The 22,548-nt window shown below is 46.9% G+C and overlaps 1 protein-coding gene and 1 pseudogene across 2 annotated transcripts in view; both read left to right on the forward strand.

The window, feature by feature from the left end:
* The window catches only part of LOC106576669 (histo-blood group ABO system transferase-like), a 48,206-nt gene that overhangs the window by 24,309 nt on the left and 1,349 nt on the right, over window positions 1-22,548 (forward strand). For both annotated transcript variants that reach the window (XM_045700179.1, XM_045700181.1), the window contains 2 exons: window positions 17,048-17,080; window positions 18,273-18,407. In XM_045700179.1, coding sequence (XP_045556135.1) covers window positions 17,048-17,080; window positions 18,273-18,360 — 121 coding nt within the window. In that variant the 3' untranslated portion in view covers window positions 18,361-18,407. The remainder of the gene's footprint in view (window positions 1-17,047; window positions 17,081-18,272; window positions 18,408-22,548) is intronic.
* On the forward strand, window positions 19,069-20,112 carry LOC123728091 (globoside alpha-1,3-N-acetylgalactosaminyltransferase 1-like; annotated as a pseudogene).

Here is a 22,548-nt window from a genome sequence, read left to right on the forward strand (position 1 = left end):
AAACAACACTTCTGTAGCTTGTCAACTATGTGTCTGTCTATCCCTGTTCTCTCCCCTCTGCACAGGCCATACAAACACTTCACACCGCGTGGCCGCTGCCACTCTAACCTGGTGGTCCCAGCGCGCACGACCCACGTGGAGTTCCAGGTCTCCGGCAGCCTCTGGAACTGCCGGTCTGCAGCCAACAAGGCTGAGTTCATCTCAGCCTATGCTAACCTCCAGTCCCTAGACTTCCTGGCGCTGACGGAAACATGGATTACCACAGATAACACTGCTACTCCTACTGCTCTCTCTTCGTCTGCCCACGTGTTCTCGCATACCCCTAGAGCATCGAGCCAGCGGGGTGGTGGCACTGGAATCCTCATCTCTCCCAAGTGGACATTCTCTCTTTCTCCCCTGACCCATCTGTCTATCTCCTCATTTGAATTCCATGCTGTCACAGTTACCAGCCCTTTCAAGCTTAACATCCTTATCATTTATCGCCCTCCAGGTTCCCTTGGAGAGTTCATCAATGAGCTTGACGCCTTGATAAGTTCCTTTCCTGAAGATGGCTCACCTCTCACAGTTCTGGGTGACTTTAACCTCCCCACGTCTACCTTTGACTCATTCCTCTCTGCCTCCTTCTTTCCACTCCTCTCCTCTTTTGACCTCACCCTCTCACAAGGCAGGCAATACGCTTGACCTCATCTTTACTAGATGCTGTTCTTCCACTAATCTCATTGCAACTCCCCTCCAAATCTCCGACCACTACCTTGTATCCTTTTCCCTCTTGCTCTCATCCAACACTTCTCACTCTGCCCCTACTCGGATGGTATTGCGCCGTCCCAACCTTCGCTCTCTCTCTCCCGCTACTCTCTCCTCTTCCATCCTATCATCTCTTCCCTCTGCTCAAACCTTCTCCAACCTATCTCCTGATTCGGCCTCCTCAACCCTCCTCTCCTCCCTTTCTGCATCCTTTGATTTTCTCTGTCCCCTATCCTCCAGGCCGGCTCGGTCCTCCCCTCCTGCTCCGTGGCTCGACGACTCACTACGAGCTCACAGAACAGGGCTCCGGGCAGCCGAGCGGAAATGGAGGAAAACTCGCCTCCCCTGCGGACCTGGCATCCTTTCACTCCCTCCTCTCTACATTCTCCTCTTCTGTCTCTGCTGCTAAAGCCACTTTCTACCACTCTAAATTCCAAGCATCTGCCTCTAACCCTAGGAAGCTCTTTGCTACCTTCTCCTCCCCCCCCCCCCCTCCTCCCTCTCTGCGGATGACTTCGTCAACCATTTTGAAAAGAAGGTTGACGATATCCGATCCTCGTTTGCTAAGTCAAACGACACCGCTGGTCCTGCTCACACTGCCCTACCCTGTGCTTTGACCTCTTTCTCCCCTCTCTCTCCAGATGAAATCTCGCGTCTTGTGACGGCCGGCCGCCCAACAACCTGCCCACTTGACCCTATCCCCTCCTCTCTTCTCCAGACCATTTCCGGAGACCTTCTCCCCTACCTCACCTCGCTCATCAACTCATCCTTGACCGCTGGCTACGTCCCTTCCGTCTTCAAGAGAGCGAGAGTTGCACCCCTTCTGAAAAAAACCTACACTCGATCCCTCCGATGTCAACAACTACAGACCAGTATCCCTTCTTTCTTTTCTCTCCAAAACTCTTGAACGTGCCATCCTTGGCCAGCTCTCCTGCTATCTCTCTCAGAATGACCTTCTTGATCCTAATCAGTCAGGTTTCAAGACTGGGCATTCAACTGAGACTGCTCTTCTCTGTGTCACGGAGGCTCTCCGCACTGCTAAAGCTAACTCTCTCTCCTCTGCTCTCATCCTTCTAGACCTATCTGCTGCCTTTGATACTGTGAACCATCAGATCCTCCTCTCCACCCTCTCCGAGTTGGGCATCTCCGGCGCGGCCCACGCTTGGATTGCGTCCTACCTGACAGGTCGCTCCTACCAGGTGGCGTGGTGAGAATCTGTCTCCGCACCATGCGCTCTCACCACTGGTGTCCCCCAGGGCTCTGTTCTAGGCCCTCTCCTATTCTCGCTATACACCAAGTCACTTGGCTCTGTCATATCCTCACATGGTCTCTCCTATCATTGCTATGCAGACGACACACAATTAATCTTCTCCTTTCCCCCTTCTGATAACCAGGCGGTGAATCGCATCTCTGCATGTCTGTCAGACATATCAGTGTGGATGACGGATCACCACCTCAAGCTGAACCTCGGCAAGACGGAGCTGCTCTTCCTCCCGGGGAAGGACTGCCCGTTCCATGATCTCGCCATCATGGTTGACAACTCCCTTGTGTCCTCCTCCCAGAGTGCTAAGAACCTTGGCGTGATCCTGGACAACACCCTGTCGTTCTCCACTAACATCAAGGCGGTGACCCGATCCTGTAGGTTCATGCTCTACAACATTCGCAGAGTACGATCCTGCCTCACACAGGAAGCGGCGCAGGTCCTAATCCAGGCACTTGTCATCTCCCGTCTGGATTACTGCAACTCGCTGTTGGCTGGGCTCCCCTGCCTGTGCCATTAAACCCCTACAACTCATCCAGAACGCCGCAGCCCGTCTGGTGTTCAACCTTCCCAAGTTCTCTCACGTCACCCCGCTCCTCCGCTCTCTCCACTGGCTTCCAGTTGATGCTCGCATCCGCTACAAGACCATGGTGATTGCCTACGGAGCTGTGAAGGGAACGGCACCTCCATACCTTCAGGCTCTGATCAGGCCCTACACCCAAACAAGGGCACTGCGTTCCTCCACCTCTGGCCTGCTGGCCCCCTACCTCTGAGGAAGCACAGTTCCCGCTCAGCCCAGTCAAAACTGTTCGCTGCTCTGGCACCCCAATGGTGGAACAAGCTCCCTCACGACGCCAGGACAGCGGGAGTCAATCACCACCTTCCGGAGACACCTGAAACCCCACCTCTTTAAGGAATACCTAGGATAGGATAAAGTAATCCTTCTAACCCCCCCCTTAAAAGATTTAGATGCACTATTGTAAAGTGGTTGTTCCACTGGATATCATAAGTTGAATGCACCAATTTGTAAGTCGCTCTGGATAAGAGCTTCTGCTAAATGACTTAAATGTAAATGTAAATGTAATGTTGTTTTCGAAGCTTTGGACGTCATTGAACACATGTTTACGATAAAGCAATACAAGCATCGGCACACTGCTTCAAAATAAACTTTTTAGCTATTTCGATGCAGGTGTAACGGTCATCGTATGAAAGGGACCAAGGCTCAGCGGGTTGAGTCCTCATGTTAACTTTTAATATAGAACACTGAAAACCAGCCCCACGCACCAGACTGGAGACGTCGGACACGTCGGACACTCTGGACGGGGCACTGTCGTCGGACACTCTGGACGGGGCACTGTCGTCAGACACTCTGGACGGGGCACTGTCGTCGGACACTCTGGACGGGGCACTGTCGTCGGACACTGGACGGGGCACTGTCGTCGGACGCTCTGGACGGGGCACTGTCGTTGGACGCTCTGGACGGGGCACTGTCGTCGGAAGCTCTGGACGGGGACTGCGCACTGAAAGCCTGATGCGTGGGGCTGGTAGTGGAGGTACCAGACTGGAGACACGCACCCCAAGGCTAGTGCGGGGAGCAGGAACAGGACGAATTGGACTCGGCTGACGCACTGGAGGCCTGGTGCGTGGGGCTGGTACTGGAGATGCCAGACTGGATACACGCACCTCAAGGCTAGTGCGGGGAGCAGGAACAGGACAAATTGGACTGGGCTGACACACTGGAGGCCTGGTGCGTGGTGCTGGCTTTGGATGTGCCAGACTGGATACACGCACCTCAGGGCTAGTGCGAGGAGCAGGAACAGGATACACTGGACCGTGAAGGCTCACTGGCGGTCTTGAGCGCAGTACTGGTACCACCCTTACTGGCTGGATGCCCGCTTCCCCCTGGTAAATGCGGGGCGCTGGCACCGCGCACACCGGCCTGTGAATGCTCGGCCTCGACGCCGTGCGCATCACCCCATAGCACGGGGCCTGACCAGTAACAAGCTGCCTCCGATAAGCACAGGGAGTTGGCTTGGGGCTTAACCCTGGCCCAGCCAAACTACCCGTGTGCCCCCCCCAAAAAAATGATTGGGGCTGCCTCTCATGCATCCTCCGTTGGGCCCGCTCTTCGCTCCACTTTCGCCGTTCCTCCCTCGCTGTCTCCACCTGTTTCCATGGCAGGGTCTTGTCCCCTGCCATTACCTCCTCCCATGTCCAAAATGTCCTCCACTCCCTTATCTCCCTGGCCCAGGATCCTTCCTCTTCCTGGACCCCGCTGCTTGGTCCGCTGGTGGTGGGAAGTTCTGTAACGGTCGTCGTATGAAAGGGACCAAGGCGCAGAGGGTTGAGTGCTCATGTTAACTTTTAATATAGAACACTGAAAACACAAAACAATATACAAACCTCAATCACTCTAACTTAAAGAGTCTTAACGTAACTAAATCTCACAGCCTCTGGAGAACACACCACTACCTAATTACCAACCCCCAAATCAGTTCTCCACAAACTTCATGTTTACGTCCAAGGGTGAAACCACGTTGATTAAAAAACTACACGGAAATTATACAAATGTTATTATCGCAACCACCCTTATACATTTTTTAAAAAGCAACCTAGATTAGACTGGGTTCACTGGAACGAACTACAAAAATCTCTGAAACTGGAAACACTTATCTCCCTCACTGGCTTTAAGCACCAGCTGTCAGAGCAGCTCACAGATCACTGAACCTGTACATAGCCCATCTATAATTTATCACAAACAACTACCCCTTCCCCAACTGTATTGATTTATTTTATTTTGCTCCTTTGCACACCATTATTTATATTTCTACTTTGCACTTTCTTCTACTACAAATCTACCATTCCAGTGTTTTACTTGCTATATTGTATTTACTTTGCCACCATGGTCTTTTTTTGCCTTTACCTCCCTTATCTCACCTCATTTGCACACATTGTACATAGACCTATTTTTCTACTGTATTATTGACTGTATATTTGTTTTACTCCATGTGTAACTCTGTGTTGTTGTAACGGCTGTCTTCTGTAGAAATGGACCAAGGCGCAGCAGGTATGTGAATACTCATCTTTAATTAAAATAAAGAAGTAAAGCATCCACTTAACAATGCAAACAAAGTAACAACAGCTACAGTTCTGCAGGCTAGAAACGCAGTGCAAAAAACAACCACCCACAACCCCAAAGAAAAACACACACACCTATATAGGACTTCCAATCAAAGGCAACTATACACACCTGCCTTCAATTGGAAGTCCCAATCATCCACCCAACATTTAACCAATACAAACATGCCACGTCCTGACCCCAAAACTAAAACACTAGCTCCATCTGCTGGTCAGGACGTGACAGTACCCCCCCCTCAAGGTGCAGACCCCGGAATGCACCTACCAACAAGAAAAACCCAATACAAAACCCATAAACAATAACCCTAAAACAATAAGGGAGGGAAGGGAGGGTGGCTGCCGTCACCGACGGCACTGTGCTACACCCTCCCTCCCCAACCCACCTATCCTGGAGGTGGCTCAGGTGCAGGGCGTGGACCTTGCTCCACCGTCGGCGTAGCCCACTTCGGTGGCGCTGCTAACTGCGCCGGGCAGATGGGCCACTTGGGCTGACCCTGGCAGACGGACCACTCGTGCTGGGCCGGAGGACAGGAGGACCCCTCGGGCTGGACCGGGGACAGGAGGGCCCCTCGGGCTGGGCCGGGGGACAGGAGGGCCACTCGGGCTGGGCCGGGGGACAGGAGGGCCACTCGGGCTGGACCGGGAGGGCAGGAGGGCCACTCGGGCTGGACCGGAGGGCAGGAGGGGCCATTCGGGCTGGGCCGGAGGGCAGGAGGGCCACTCGGGCTGGGCCGGAGGGCAGGAGGGCCCCTCGGGCTGGGCCGGAGAGCAGGAGGGCCCCTCGGGCTGGGCCGGAGAGCAGGAGGGCCCCTCGGGCTGGGCCGGAGAGCAGGAGGGCCCCTTGGGCTGGGCCGGAGGGCAGGAGGGCCCCTCGGGCTGGGCCGGAGAGCAGGAGGGCCCCTCGGGCTGGGCCGGAGAGCAGGAGGGCCCCTCGGGCTGGGCCGGAGAGCAGGAGGGCCCCTCGGGCTGTGCCGGAGGACAGGAGGGCCACTCTGGCCGATCCGGGCAGGCGGGCACCTCTGGCAGAACCGGGCAGGCGGGCACCTCTGGCAGAACCGGGCAGTCTGGCCACTCTGGCAGAACCGGGCAGTCTGGCCACCCTGGCAGTTCAGGGCAGTCTGGCCACTCTGGCAGTTCAGGGCAGTCTGGCCACTCTGGCAGTTCAGGGCAGTCTGGCCACTCTGGCAGTTCAGGGCAGTCTGGCCACTCTGGCAGTTCAGGGCAGTCTGGCCACTCTGGCAGTTCAGGGCAGTCTGGCCACTCTGGCAGTTCAGGGCAGTCTGGCCACTCTGGCAGTTCAGGGCAGTCTGGCCACTCTGGCAGTTCAGGGCAGTCTGGCCACTCCGGCAGTTCAGGGCAGTCTGGCCACTCCGGCAGTTCAGGGCAGTCTGGCCACTCCGGCAGTTCAGGGCAGTCTGACCTCTCTGGCGACTGTTGACTGGCGGGCAGCTCTGACGACTGTTGACTGGCGGGCAGCTCTGACGACTGTTGACTGGCGGGCAGCTCTGACGACTGTTGACTGGCGGGCAGCTCTGACGACTGTTGACTGGCGGGCAGCTCTGACGACTGTTGACTGGCGGGCAGCTCTGACGACTGTTGACTGGCGGGCAGCTCTGGTGATGGTTGACTGGCGGGCAGCTCTGGTGATGGTTGACTGGCGGGCAGCACTGATGACTGTTGACTGGCGGGCAGCTCTGGTGACTGTTGACTGGCGAGGCTGGGTTGACACACTAGACTCCTGATGCGTTGGGCTGGTATAGGACGTGCCAGCCTGGAGACACGCACCTCCATGCTAGTGCGTCTGGCGGGAAACACCGGACCGAAAGGGCGCACTGGCGGTCTTGAGTGCAGGGTTGGCATCACCCCTTCCGGCTCGATGCTCCCCTTGCCCTGGCACCTGCGGGCGCTGGTACTGGGCGAACTGGGCTGTGCGTCCGTATAGGCGAGATGGTGCGCACCTCAGCGTAACATGGCGCCCTCCACCTCGTACGCACCTCCCTGTAGTCACGGGTAGCTGGCTTACGGCTCTTCCCTGGCCTGGCCAAACTACCCGTGTGCCCCCCCAAAAAAATCTTGGGGCTGCCTCTCGGGTTTCCTAGCCAACCGTGTTCCAGCGTAACGTTCCCGATGGTTCCTCTGTCCAGCTGCCTCCACTCTCCTGAGTGCCTCCACCTGTTCCCATGGGAGGCGATCCCTTCCGGCCAGGATCTCTTCCCAGGTGTAGGCTCCCTTGCCGTCCAGGACGTCCTCCCATGTCCATTGTTCCCTTTTTCTCTCCTGTGGCTTCCTCCTCTTCTGCTGCTTGGTCCTTTGGTGGGTGGTTCTGTAACGGCTGTCTTCTGTAGAAATGGACCAAGGCGCAGCAGGTATGTGAATACTCATCTTTAATTAAAATAAAGAAGTAAAGCATCCACTTAACAATGCAAACAAAGTAACAACAGCTACAGTTCTGCAGGCTAGAAACGCAGTGCAAAAAACAACCACCCACAACCCCAAAGAAAAACACACACACCTATATAGGACTTCCAATCAAAGGCAACTATACACACCTGCCTTCAATTGGAAGTCCCAATCATCCACCCAACATTTAACCAATACAAACATGCCACGTCCTGACCCCAAAACTAAAACACTAGCTCCATCTGCTGGTCAGGACGTGACAGTTGTATGTTGTCGAACTGCTTTGTGTCATGACGTTGGCCTCTTTTGGTACAATTTGGTGATACTCAGAAGAGACAATGTAGCCATATTACCATAAAACTGTTTATATTATAGACTCAGTTTAAGACTTGCCTCATATGGGTGTATGGAATGTATTAATAAGGATAAAGCTTTTGTAAGACATTGAGATGCTATGTACTGATGTAATGTGATAGAATTGTATTTCTGTAACCAAATCTAACTCAGTCATAGGCACGCCCCAGGGACATATACAGGACCAGGCGTCATTTGACCAGCCTGTTCGATGGGCACTATAAAACACTCCCTGATTTACATTTCTCCAGACCAGGCCTACACTCTATGGCCAGAGGTTTGACCATCCAAGTACTCTACTGAAAGTGAACCATACCACGTGTTTAACTTTTAGACTATTGATACCGACAGAATAAGAACAAGTCTTTGATATTAATTATTAGTCTGCAGCTAAGTAAATTATATCATCGAACGCGAAGACCAACGAAACAACCATTCGATGACGACATTAATGAATGTCGCTCTGAAAGATCCATTCTAACCGAGAGAGAGAGAGAGAGAGAACGCGGACAAAACTCCCCAACAGAACTACTCTCCAACAAGAATCAGAACGACACACTGAGCGTAAATATATATATTGATTGCAATTGTTCCCGAATGAGTGAGCCTTCAATTGTCAATTGTTAATGAACTCTGTGTAAACTTCTCAGCTGACCATTTATGACCCATTGTTCAACAGGCCGACCAGCCTGTTTAGCCCACAAGGGCACATTCCGATACCAATCCTTTGTTGACGATAATTACTGTTTGTATGTTTTTCTGTTAATTACTTAGTGTAGTAAATAAATTATTTTAAGACAATTGATTTATGGATGATTTTAGTAAAGACTGGGTTCGTGCAGATACAACAATTTACGACGTTTTGGAATGAGACTGGACTAGAGTTAAATCCACCATTTAAACTTAGAAGATAATCGACCTATACTATAATAGAATATAATATTATAGTACAGGAAAGTTATATTAGGAAAATTACAGCTTTGTAATCTGAATATTCTCCTTGGTGCCCCGACCTCCTAGTTAATTACAATTAAACGATTAATCAGTTTAATCGCGTGATAATAATTACAGGGAGCTAATTGATAAACATATCTTCCGTTTAATGGTACCCCCAAAGACACGACATATTGGTGCCCCCGTGTGAGGACTCAAACTAAAACGCACGTTGGTTCAATTTGATAATACATATTGGAGCCCCCGTGCGAGGGAATCTAAGATAGAATTGGACTTTGCTGTGAAATTCTATATATCAATTGTGCAAACAGAATTGTACAAACAGCCTGCTATGTAAACAAAGTGATTGTGCATTTTCCATTGAGAGAAGCTATTTAGAGTAGCTCCGGTCTTATGTCGATAGCAGTGAGGATTTAAATTCCAGATTTAGTCCGTTAGGCCAAACGGTACTATTTCTGTCGGTAAATATTAACTTCTAGAGTAAGGTTAGAAATTAGAAGTTAACTGTCCGGGAACCGAGCCGAATAATTTGCCTACCGCACTAAGAAAGTGTGGGCAGACCGTATGCGCATCGATATTTAAGTACCGTGTCGCTCCGGTCAGCATAAACGCTAGCAGAATATGCTGAATGGGGTTAAGGTGAGACGTCACTAGAAAACCCACCCTTTCCTATTTTGGTGCTTGGAAGGATACTCCTGAACCAAGTAGCAATAGCTTAGCATTACGGGTAAGCTAACAGAGAGGGAACATTTTACCCTCCACCGTAACACGTTTAAAATTTCTCCGCTAGCGCGACGGAAGTCCGACCTTTGTACTTCCGTTTAAATTTCAGCATTCTGCACCCTGGTGGTGAAGAATTGCCAGTACATCTCTAGGGGAAATTCAAACGTGGAGCACGTCTCATTCAATTTAACTAACAAGTGAAATTGCCAGATTTACCTTTTCAAGTGGATCTTTCAAATAATATCCAAAATTGATTGGGCGTCTACAATGAGACATGATTAACTTTTTCCAAACTTAACTTAGATGAAGCAAAGCTCTCAGGTTAATTGAAAGTTAATTCCCAGATAGCCTATACAGGTTTGATATATCATAAATAGATTAATCAGTAAAACCCATTAAGGGAAAGTATAGTGGTGAAGGGTCCCAACATTTGAACTACGGTTTACACTTAGGATATCCAATCAATGGAGATTGTATGGATTATCGTCTCATTCAATTTATTTAGTTAAATTGTCGAACATACCTTTCTAGGTTCTTCCAATGAAATGAGACAACTTAAACTTAGCATATTAACCTGGATGAAGCAACCTCTCAGGTAATTCAAGTTTAATACCCAGATAGCCTACCCAGGTAGGACTAATCATTGGCATTGATTAATTCAATTTGCTTTTGCAAATTCATTCACGTCCAACTTCCACAGTACTGTACAGTACTGATGGTTCATTAACGTCTATAAATAGATTAAAATCGTCTTTGCAGTTTTCCACATTCCAAAACCAAATTTTGGAAAATTAGGAAAAACAATTTTTCCTTTCAATTGTTCTAATAATGTGCAAGCTATCAGAGGGGTGGTTCCCACTCGCCCGCTAATTAGTGAACCTCCACCCGTAAATGGATTGATCTCTGACCTCAGCAGCGATAACAACCCTAATTATGCCATTAGTGGAAAAGCAGACAACAATGTTTTCCAAAATCAACCATCGGGCGCAGGCCTCGTAAAGGTTCTCTCCAGTCTAGCTCTGATGTCTTGCCATCCGAGATTGCCATCTGTCCAATACCGCAGTGCACAGCTGAAGCACGAGCAGGTAACGGTAGACATAAAGGGACAGGTGGAGAGAACCGGGAAACCAATCACAAATGCAGAAAAGGGAAAAATTCTGCTAGCTATGGAACTGCGTTTGAAAACTGAACAATTAAATGTAATTGCAAAAACGTATGACGATGAACAAGCACAAGCTCTTCAACAAAATCGTTTTCTACAGGAACAACTCGATTTAGCCAAAACTAAATACGATGATGTCCATGCCAGACTAGATAAATCTGAAGAGTTATCTACAAACAGGAGCGCTCAACTTGACAACATGCATGCTGTTTTGTTGAATGTTACTCAAAATAACACAGTGCTCCTCAAAGCGCTGCAGACCAAAGACGATCAGTTAATGAACACAATGACAAAGTTGGATGATAAATCAGCAGAACTTATTGAAGTCGCTGACCAAATGAATGATGAGAGAACTCAGGTGATGAGGTTGGAAATATTGATTTCTAAGCAAGCAGAGGAAATCTCATCACTGAATCTCTCGCTCCGTACTCAAGACCTCTATCTGCAAACCATGACAGATAAGTTTGAGACCGAAAGGAGCAGGTGTGACACTCACGTGTCCAAAATCAGTACTCTAAGCGCTCAAGTGGACTCTGCAATGCAGCAGAATTCCACCCTTAGGTACCATCTGGAGGAAACCCAGAATGGTCACGCTCTACAGCGCGACTTCCAATCCAAGCAACCGGAGCCCTGTACTCACAGGAGTGAAGACAATAGGTTTCAGACCTTGCCTCCCTCATGTGTCCCTCAGTCTTCTCCTCTTGGCCCTTCGGCACTGAGTAATATGGCGCCTCTTGGCCAACAACAACAAGGCTTGGCTTCTTCTCTTGGCCTTTCGGCCCCAATTTCTCCACAGGATGAAGACAACCCTCTCCGCCCGCTTGGTGCAGAATACCTTGACAAACTCGTCAAGAATTTCCCCCCATTCCAGGTCAGCCAAACGATACTGAGACGTTCCTAGCTGACATAGAGGACGCGTTGGGTGGCTACCCGAACGCTACGGGTTCTGACAGGGTTTACCTGTTGAAGCGAACGTCGAATAGACACGTGACGAGGTTCATTCGTCTACAACAGCAACACGTGCTAAATGACTATGCTAAACTTGCCACAGCTTTGAAATTAGAATTCAGTGGTTCTGCGACTCGCAAACACGATAGCTCACTGGCTAACACCGTCAAACAAGCTCGGAACGAACACCCACAAGCTTTCTATCATAGGCTTCGTTCAGCTTACTTTGGCCTACTCACAGAAACAGGAATGGAAGAGCTGTTACCATTCAAACAAATGTTTCTGTCGAACATGTATCCCACCTTCATTACCTACTTGGGCCCTGCAGCCCACGTTGGCTTGCCTATCTTACAACTCAGAGAGCTTGCAAGCACAGCTTTTGAGGCATCAAAAGTTCACAACGCTAAGAGCCCTGACCACTCAGTTTTGAAGTTTAACCAGGAGCACTCACTCCAGTTAGAGGGTGCATTATCAGGTATTGGAGCCGTCTAGAGATGACGCACAACAACAGTTTCTACCACGAAACATGATTCCAATAACCTCCGCGGTCGAAATAACTGTAAAGCCATCAACATGACTACCGCTACAATCGACCCGTTCGCTACGTTCCTGCACCCAACCCACAAAAAGTGTCAGAGCACAAGGGTAACAAAGGGTTGAAGGACGACCAAAACGTAGACCAATGTTTTCCAGAAGTCCCACTACGGGAAGAACTTAAGCGAGAACAATTTGAGAAAAGGGTAAAAGATAAGTCACAAGGACTAGACGGGGAATTACCGGACACCAGGTCCGCAGGAATTAACACCCATAGCATGGACGTTAAAGTTCAAATTTCTCCCGCTGTCATTCAAGACCCTATCCAGGGCCCGCTTGATCAAGAAACAAGCCCCGGGCTCTGTCTATAGACTCTGATACAAAAGTTGCGAAGAAAAAGGTCAAACGCTCGTTAAAGCCAAGCCCACTCAAAATCAGAAAAGTCAATCTGCTTCCATCTTGAACAGACATGGCACATCACGTCGTTGCGAACGACCACTCCACTTTGTGGGGAATATGTCCACTAACCACGAATCTTAACGGCCATACCTGCAAAACAGTCCTGGAGGACTGCTTAGCTTGTAATGCGCTAATTGATTTGGGTGCGACAATATCACTCATCTCTCAAACATTGTTTGATGATCTCAAAAGGGCTTTGAAGCCAACTAAACGTTGGTTAAAAGTGGAACGATGCGACACTAAACTTCGAGGGGTCACTCAGACTACCTCGCCCCTCACATTGAGAGTCATGCTGAAACTACACTTCCAGGACGTATCGCTCGTTCACCCTGTGTATGTTACCAGCCTCGAAACTGTAACCCTGCTACTTGGAGCAGACTTGATGGATCGGTTACTCCCATTGATGGATTGGAAAACCAACCAGGTATGGTCACAAGCCACAGTGCCTTCTCCACTGACCACACCGTCTCCCCCTAACGCTAGCTGCAACGCAGTCCTTCACGAGGGGTATCTGTCGAAAGCACCCCTTGAGAAAAAGACGTTTAGAAACCTCTTGGTACAAAATCCGATCCACGGAGATAGTACGATATCTCGACACATTCCATCAGCCAACCTGATTGACCATTCTTTTCATGATTTCGAGCCAGCTGTCTCTGTGAATAAGCAACTTCCCTCTTCCTTGCAGTCATGTAATACGGTAGTTGAGATGAACTTTTCTTTCCCTTTGGACACATCCACAAGCACTGCGGCCGTCCCAGCAAGAAAAACATTGATGCGCAGAGTATACTCTGCTTCCGATGATACACCTTCCGCTTTGTTGGGGACTGTCACCCCTTACAATGACACTCATGGCGTCAGTCCAGCAACTGACCCGATGACTCCCACTTGTGAAACACTTTGCGATATCACAGACCGATATCCTCGTCTCAGTTCACAGGTAATGAAGAGGTTGCCACACGCGGACGCGGTGGTGACTGACATGCCTCGACAGCCACTGAGCGTTTTGAAGCACAAACACCAGGAGATTTGGTTGAAAGGTTACAGCCACTCTCATAAAAATGCGGCCGCTGACAACTCGTACATAGGGTCCGACCTTTTCATTTTGCGCATCGGACACCAACACCGTACGAGGCCGCCAGAGCATAAATCAAATCTAGTTGTAAACTCTCCTATGAGAACAGTGAGGAGCAGACAGGCCCCTAGACGGGGATTATCTTAGAAGACATCTAAGATAGTACTGAGGTGTACCACACTGGTCGTAAAGGAAGTCCAATGGACTTGTCCACCTCCAAAACAAATGGCAACAATAATCATTCTTTGCCATGCGTAGGTTCAACTACAATACAACTAGTAAAACGCTCCAATCATGTGTTCCGGTAGATAATATTTCAGAATAAATCGGTAGGATAACTGGTCCCCTTGAGTACCAGTACCAATACCAGCTACAATCAGTAAGAAGGTTAGTAACCTCACAAGTTAAATTGCTATTGATAATAGCGACATAGGAGTCACTCAGAGTGCAACACGTGGAGGGGAATCTCCAGTGCACTCTTCCAATGGTTAACACACATGTCACTAATAAATAGGACCCTCCATTCAGGAGTAAAATTATTAGAAGTCATGAACCATGATCACACCACGTATGACTGGTCCAATACTTAAAGAGTACTTCCGTCGTGAGGTTAGCTCCTCCGTGGATAACATAGCTATGAAATAGACTTCATACCTATCGCCACTACAATAGTGGAAGACAGTGACTTGTAGAAAACTACTACAGACTCCCTTGACACCAATTCTGACTGACCTCCAGGCATTGACTTGAAAATTACCTGACTACGTCAGACTCATTCTGAACAAGTTGTAATCTGCCCGGATACTTGGTTTTCTTCCCTTGACATGCGCGCTTGTGTAAGCATAAACGCACATGCACAACGGAACATCCAATTAGGATTTATGCTAGGACCACTTAAGGGCCCAAGCAATATACCAGCCTTAGTAAAGTTGAACATTTACTTCTAGGCCTTTGACTCTACAGCACTCACCAGTTTTCTTCCCAGAAGTCCGTAGGTCATACCTGTAGACTGCCCAAAACTAGTGCATTACAGCTGTAGACTTATCATATAGTTATCAACTTAGGATAGCGCCTAAGCAACACACCAAGTAGGAAAACCCTAGATATGGCATTAGAGACAATACCATGATAATCATTTTGCCAGAACATTGGACGTATATAGAATACAGTCCAATTCGATTATTTTTTTTGTGTGAACTATATTTTGTATATTTTTGTTTTGTTTATGCTTTCATTCCTTTTCGGTTCAGTTTCTTTGACACTTAGGAAGTGATAGAGCCATAAACAAAGTCCCCATACAACCATCACTTAGTGCCACAACGCTGCTCATTGGGGAATTAATGTAATTATATATATTTCATGAGTGTGTGTGCGTTGTTAACATCTGCCTAAGTTACTGCCCAGATCTTCCAGTCTGGACGACGGGTCCGGAACGGCGACCCCAAATCCGGACACCCACAGCCTATCCTTGTGGCGGCATGCCCGCTGTCACAGAGACTACCAAGGTAAACCACCAGAGGGAGGGACCGCAACGGCGATCACCAACCAGGACATCCCCTGGCCCTTCCTGGGGTACTTTACAGCTTCCAGGGAACCTACCAAGGTACACCAATTGAGGAGACCGCAACGGCGATCACCAACCGGACATCAACTGCCCATCCTTGTGGTGGACGGCTCCGCTTTCAGAGAGCCTACCAAGTTCAACCACCAGAGAGGACTGCAACGATGATCTACCAATGGGACATCACGTGGTAATGATTTTATGTTGATTTGTAACTTGCAGGATAAACAAGATCCAAACCACCAGGGGGTGTATGTCATGACGTTGGCCTCTTTTGGTACAATTTGGTGATACTCAGAAGAGACAATATAGCCATATTACCATAAAACTATTTATATAATAGACTCAGTTTAAGACTTGCCTCATATGGGTGTATGGAATGTATTAATAAGGATAAAGCTTTTGTAAGACATTGAGATGCTATGTACTGATGTAATGTGATAGAATTGTATTTCTGTAACCAAATCTAACTCAGTCATAGGCACGCCCCAGGGACATATACAGGACCAGGCGTCATTTGACCAGCCTGTTCGATGGGCACTATAAAACACTCCCTGATTTACATTTCTCCAGACCAGGCCTACACTCTATGGCCAGAGGTTTGACCATCCAAGTACTCTACTGAAAGTGAACCATACCACGTGGTTAACTTTTAGACTATTGATACCGACAGAATAAGAACAAGTCTTTGATATTAATTATTAGTCTGCAGCTAAGTAAATTATATCATCGAACGCGAAGACCAACGAAACAACCATTCGATGACGACATTAATGAATGTCGCTCTGAAAGATCCATTCTAACCGAGAGAGAGAGAGAGAGAGAACGCGGACAAAACTCCCCAACAGAACTACTCTCCAACAAGAATCAGAACGACACACTGAGCGTAAATATATATATTGATTGCAATTGTTCCCGAATGAGTGAGCCTTCAATTGTCAATTGTTAATGAACTCTGTGTAAACTTCTCAGCTGACCATTTATGACCCATTGTTCAACAGGCCGACCAGCCTGTTTAGCCCCAAGGCACATTCCGATACCAATCCTTTGTTGACGATAATTACTGTTTGTATGTTTTTCTGTTAATTACTTAGTGTAGTAAATAAATGATTTTAAGACAATTGATTTATGGATGATTTTAGTAAAGACTGGGTTCGTGCAGATACAACAATTTCGACTTTTGGAATGAGACTGGACTAGAGGTAAATCCACCATTTAAACTTAGAAGATAATCGACCTATACTATAATAGAATATAATATTATAGTAGAGGAAAGTTATATTAGGAAAATTATAGCTTTGTAATCTGAATATTCTCCTTGGTGCCCCGACCTCCTAGTTAATTACAATTAAACGATTAATCAGTTTAATCGCGTGATAATAATTACAGGGAGCTAATTGATAAACATATCTTCCGTTTAATGGTACCCCAAAGACACGACATTTGCTTTATCTTGGCCAGGTCACAATTGTAAATGAGAACTTGTTCTCAACTTGCCTACCTGGTTAAATAAAGGTGAAACAAAATAAAATAAAAAAATTAACTACTATCCTATTATTCCATTCTTTTATGAATTATTATCCAAAAAACAGATATCAAAAGGTTCTCCACAGCCCAAAAAAGGTTTCCCTTATAGTGAAGTTAAAACCCCTTTTTGGTACTAGCACCTTTTTTTGAGAGAGCAATAACATCAGCCCATATCTTCATTAACTAATGAATTACGTTTTGTTCTCCCAGGCTATTGTACAAGCAGCCCAGTGTCTTGGTGGGGTGAGTAGTGTTGTTATCTTATGTTAGTTACTTATCATTGTTAACTTCCACATCAGCGTGTAGCCTAGTATACCACACATCTTTTCAAGGACCTTTATTTGCAAAACTATTGAGATCATAATCAGTACCACACATTCCAGCTTGATCTGTATATCTGTAAACATTGAGATCATAATCAGTACAACACATTCCAGCTTGATCTGTATATCTGTAAACATTGAGATCATAATCAGTACCACACATTCCAGCTTGATCTGTATATCTGTAAACATTGAGATCATAATCAGTAACACACATTCCAGCTTGATCTGTATATCTGTAAACATTGAGATCATAATCTGTACCCACACAGTCAGGCTTGATCTGAATATCTGTAAACATTGAGATCATAATCAGTATATCACAGTCAGGCTTGATCTGTATATCTGTAAACATTGAGATCATAATCAGTACCACACAGTCAGGCTTGATCTGAATATCTGTAAACATTGAGATCATAATCAGTACATCACAGTCAGGCTTTATCTGTATATCTGTAAACATTGAGATCATAATCAGTACAACACATTCCAGCTTGATCTGTATATCTGTAAACATTGAGATCATAATCAGTACCACACAGTCAGGCTTGATCTGAATATCTGTAAACATTGAGATCATAATCAGTACCACACAGTCAGGTTTGATCTGTATATCTGTAAACATTGAGATCATAATCAGTACCACACATTCCAGCTTGATCTGTATATCTGTAAACATTGAGATCATAATCAGTACCACAAAGTCAGGCTTGATCTGAATATCTGTAAACACTGAGATCATAATCAGTACCACACAGTCAGGTTTGATCTGTATATCTGTAAACATTGAGATCATAATCAGTACAACACAGTCAGACTTGATCTGTATATCTGTAAACATTGAGATCATAATCAGTACAACACAGTCAGACTTGATCTGTATATCTGTAAACATTGAGATCATAATCAGAACAACACAGTCAGGCTTGATCTGTATATCTGTAAACATTGACATCATAATCAGTACAACACAGTCAGGCTTGATCTGTATATCTGTAATACATTGAGATCATAATCAGAACAACACAGTCAGGTTTGATCTGTATATCTGTAAACATTGAGATCATAATCAGTACCACACAGTCAGGCTTGATCTTGTTCTGTTTCTTTAGTCGTACTGATGTGGTGGCAGTCACCCCATGGTTGGCACCCATCGTCTGGGAAGGAACCTTTGACCCTGACCTCGTCGACATAATCTAGAAGTCCATGAACCTCACCATAGCAACAACAGTGTTTGCCGTTGGAAAGTGAGTAGCCTACAACTTTTCCCAAATATTCAAAAGGGAAATTAAACGATCAATATTTTTACAACACTGAAACAACACCGAGTGTACAAACATTATGAACACGTGCTTTCTCCATAACAGACTGACCAGGTGAATCCAGGTGAAAGCTATGATCCCTTATTGATGTCACTTGTTAAATCCACTTCAATCAGTGTAGATGAAGGAGAGGAGACAGGTTAAAGAAGGATTGTTAAGCCTTCTACACTAGTAAATGAGGGATACAAAGTATATTGAATGTAGGTGCTTCCCACACAGGTGTGGTTTCTGAGTTAGTTAAGCAATGAACATCCCATTATGCTAACGGTCATGTATAAAAAGGCTGGGCTGACCATTATTTCAGTCATTCTTTTTGCTACCGTGGCTATGCCCCCAGATCAACAATGCCCCCATTTACAGGGCACAAGTGGTCACCTAATGGTTTGATGAGCATGAAAACGATGTAAACCATATGCCAGTCACCAGATCTCAATCCAAATGAGCCTGAGATAGTGTTTCCACCACCATCAACAAAACACCAAATTATCCCTCCGATAGAGTTTCAGACACTTGTAGAATCTTTGCCAAGGTGCATTAGAGCTGTTCTGGTGGCTGGTGGTGGACCAAGGTGGCTGGTGGTGGCCCAATGTGGCTGGTGGTGGCCAAAGGTGGCTCGTGGTGGCCCAAGGTGGCTCGTGGTGGCCCAAGGTTGCTGGTGGTGGCCCAAGGTGGCTGGTGGTGGCCCAACTCTCTATTAAGTACCCTTTACCGCTGGCAGGAGATATCAGCCCGGAGGATGGAGATCATTCAGACAGCCATCGAACATCAGATCAGCAGGGAGGGTGACTACATCTTCTGTCTGGACGTGGACAGCAAGTTCCACGCTCGCTGGGGGGCCGAGTCTCTGGGCAGGCTGGTTGCTGTGATTCACCCATGGTTTTACCAGGCGACCCGTGACCTCTTCACATATGAACGGCGCCCAGCCTCGACAGCCTACATCCCCATGGATGAGGGAGACTACTACTACGCCGGGGCTGTGTTCGGAGGGTCCGTGGAGGATGTGTACACACTAACAAAGGTTTGTCGGAACCAGCTTGAAGAGGACGCGAGGAATTCCATCGAGGCTGCCTGGCAGGAGGAGAGTCACCCCAACAGGTACCTGCTTTACAACAAGCCCAGCAAGCTGTTGTCTCCAGAGTACCAGTGGGATGACAAGAAGACCAAAACCAATGAGGTCAAAGTCATTCGCTTCTCTTCTGTCATTAAAACTATGCTGAAATTCGTCCCAATGTATAGGACTAGGAATTGGATATTCGACCGGCCGAAAAAAATACTTTATTGATGATGGTTAATTTCGGGTATTGCTTCACTGAGGTTTGGGTTAAGGTTAGGGAAAGGCATAAAATGTCACATTGGGTATACAGATGTCTGGCGCCATTCATTTTCTGTTGGTGAAATATATACACTGACATAAAACTACTATTTTAAATGTATTGTATATCAGTCACTGTTGTAGTTTGGGGATAATAACGTTCTTCACTTATAGGAAAATATATATATTTTATAACCTCATTCATCCTGTATTCTGTAGATTATCTATTGTGTATGTTGATTACTGGGAAAAATCTAAAATGTTTTTTTTTTTAAATACGATTATGTGTATTTTTCTTGAAATAAATATTTAACCGCTTTCAGAATGTTTGTGTTATTTCACTACTTGTTATATTTTCTATAGCCTAACTAAAAACAACATCTCCCCTGTTACAACGATATGCGGTGTATGAGTAACAAACCAGTGGTTTAGTGGAGAAATAGGGAATGTTAAATGGATTCCATCTATAGATTTGTACATCAGACAAGACACAGTGGTGGACTGAATTTCCATTAAGAAAAAACTTCAGCATAATGTCAAAGTGGACCTGGCATTCCTGTCCAGAAACAACCCCTAACCACAATACATATACTGTAAACTGTAAGAAAACAAAGAAAAATACCTTTTAAAAGGTAATATGGAGGATTCCCTTCCTTGTGTAAAAAACATCCTGCCAATGTCAAGGCAAAAGGGAAAATCCTTCAATTCAAGTCATACCATCTAATCAATGTTATGTGAGGGATAATCAACCAGGGGCTATGGGTTCAATGGAAAATAATGAAACGACGTGGAAGGTGCCTTCCGTGACCCGCTTGAGGATTAGATTTGACAATGTAAAAAACACAATACAACCACAGATGTATAAAATCCATTTAAAATGATTGAAGATGACAAGTTAAAATTGAAAATACATAAAAACCAAATATATACACAAAAATTATAATTATGAAAACAAATAGTTTCATTAATACTACATTCAACAAAAAATATCAACTCAACATGCAACAATTTAAAAGATTTTACTGAGTTAGTTCTTATAAGGAAACCAGTCAACTGAAATAAATTCATTAGGCCCTTATCTATGGATTCAACATGACTGGAAATACACATATACATCTGTTGGTCAAAGATAACTTTAAAAATGTAGGGGCATGGATCAGACAACTAGTCCGTATCTGGTGTAACCATCATTTGCCTCACACATCTCCTTCACCTAGAGTTGGTCAGGCTGTTGATTGTGGCAGGTGGAATGCTGTTTTTTTGGGGGGTTTGTTTTTCACCTTTATTTAACCAGGTAGGCCAGTTGAGAACAAGTTCTCATTTACAACTGTGACCTGGCCAAGTTAAAGCAAAGCAGTGTGACAAAAACAACAACACAGTTACACATGGGATAAACAAAAGTACTGTCAATAACAAAATAGAAAAATCTATATACAGTGTGTGCAAATGGAGTAAGGAGGTAAAGCAATAAATGGGCCATAGTAAGTAAACTTGTAGTACAATAGCTGTGTGTTTTGTGCGCATAGTGCAGTTTAGTGCAGATGTATTGGAGGAGCTGTTTAATCTCACTCAATCCTACAGAGTTCTCCTGTCCTCTGAGGACTTCCGTAGCTGCGGTGGTCCTTGTGGAGCGGACAGGGGCCAGGTCGGGCCAGGGGGGCTTCCTCTCTGGTCTGGTAGAGGTGGTGGTCTGCTGCAGGGTAGTAGGCTGGGCCCGGTCCAGTCTGGCTAAGCTGATGGAGGGATGATACTCTGGTGGTGGGTGGGGACTGTGGGGTGGCTGGGTCTAGTTGGGGGTCTCTGGGTGATCCTCTGTCCAGTGCATCATGGGGTGTTTGTCTACCAAGTACCACGTCCTTTAGAGACTTGGTAAATATCCCAACTGTCTGCTTCCTCAGGTGGGAGTGGTCGTGGCAGGTGCTCTCGGGTGACTGTTGGTGGTGAGCAATGTGCACGTTGGGAGTAGGCCACACCCTCTGGTGATGTCAGCGTTGACTTTCTGAATGGTACGGGGATGAAAGTCTTTGGGGCAGCAGAGTGGAGATGGTGATGTGGGAGTTGGGGAACCACTCAGAGGCCCTCTCTGCTACTCTGTTGACCAGGCTGCCCTACTCTCTCCTTCTCCTCTCGCAGGTTGTTGGTGCCAGTGTGAATAATAATGTGGCCTGGTGTGCCAAAGTCAGGCTGGGACAGGATGTGGAGTGCATCCTGCGTTTTTGGGCACCATATTTTGGACACCTTGTGGTGGGGGAAGAGTTTCTCCTCTTGGATGAATTTCCCATTTGAGTCAAGGAGGATGGACACCTCAGTGGGTTTTACCAGAGTAGTTGGTTTACGGGTCTGGGGCTGGGCTACACAGGGCTTGTGTTTAAGGAGGGGTGTGGGGGTGTGTCAGGGGGGCCAGAGAGCTCTCTCTGTAGTAGGTGTCCCCATGTGAGCCTCCTTCTTGACTGGGGTGTGTGTAAAGGGTGGTCGGTATGTGGTGGTTGTGGGTAAAGGTAAAGGCTGCACTATCTCTCTCCTCATGGTGGCCTTTACCTCCTCAAGCGCTGTGGTAAGGCTCTCTCCTCATGGTGGCCTTTACCTCCTCAAGAGCTGTGGTAAGGCTCTCCCCATGGTGGCCTTTACCTCCTCAAGTGCTGTGGTAAGGCTCTCTCCTCATGGTGGCCTTTACCTCCTGAAGTGCTGTGGTAAGGCTCTCTCTCAGCTCCTGACAGAGTTCTTCAGCTGGGTCCTGCACTGGTTGATCTGGTC

The sequence above is a fragment of the Salmo salar genome, chromosome ssa17, assembly GCF_905237065.1.
Source record: "Salmo salar chromosome ssa17, Ssal_v3.1, whole genome shotgun sequence".
NCBI classification, from domain to species: Eukaryota; Metazoa; Chordata; class Actinopteri; order Salmoniformes; family Salmonidae; genus Salmo; species Salmo salar.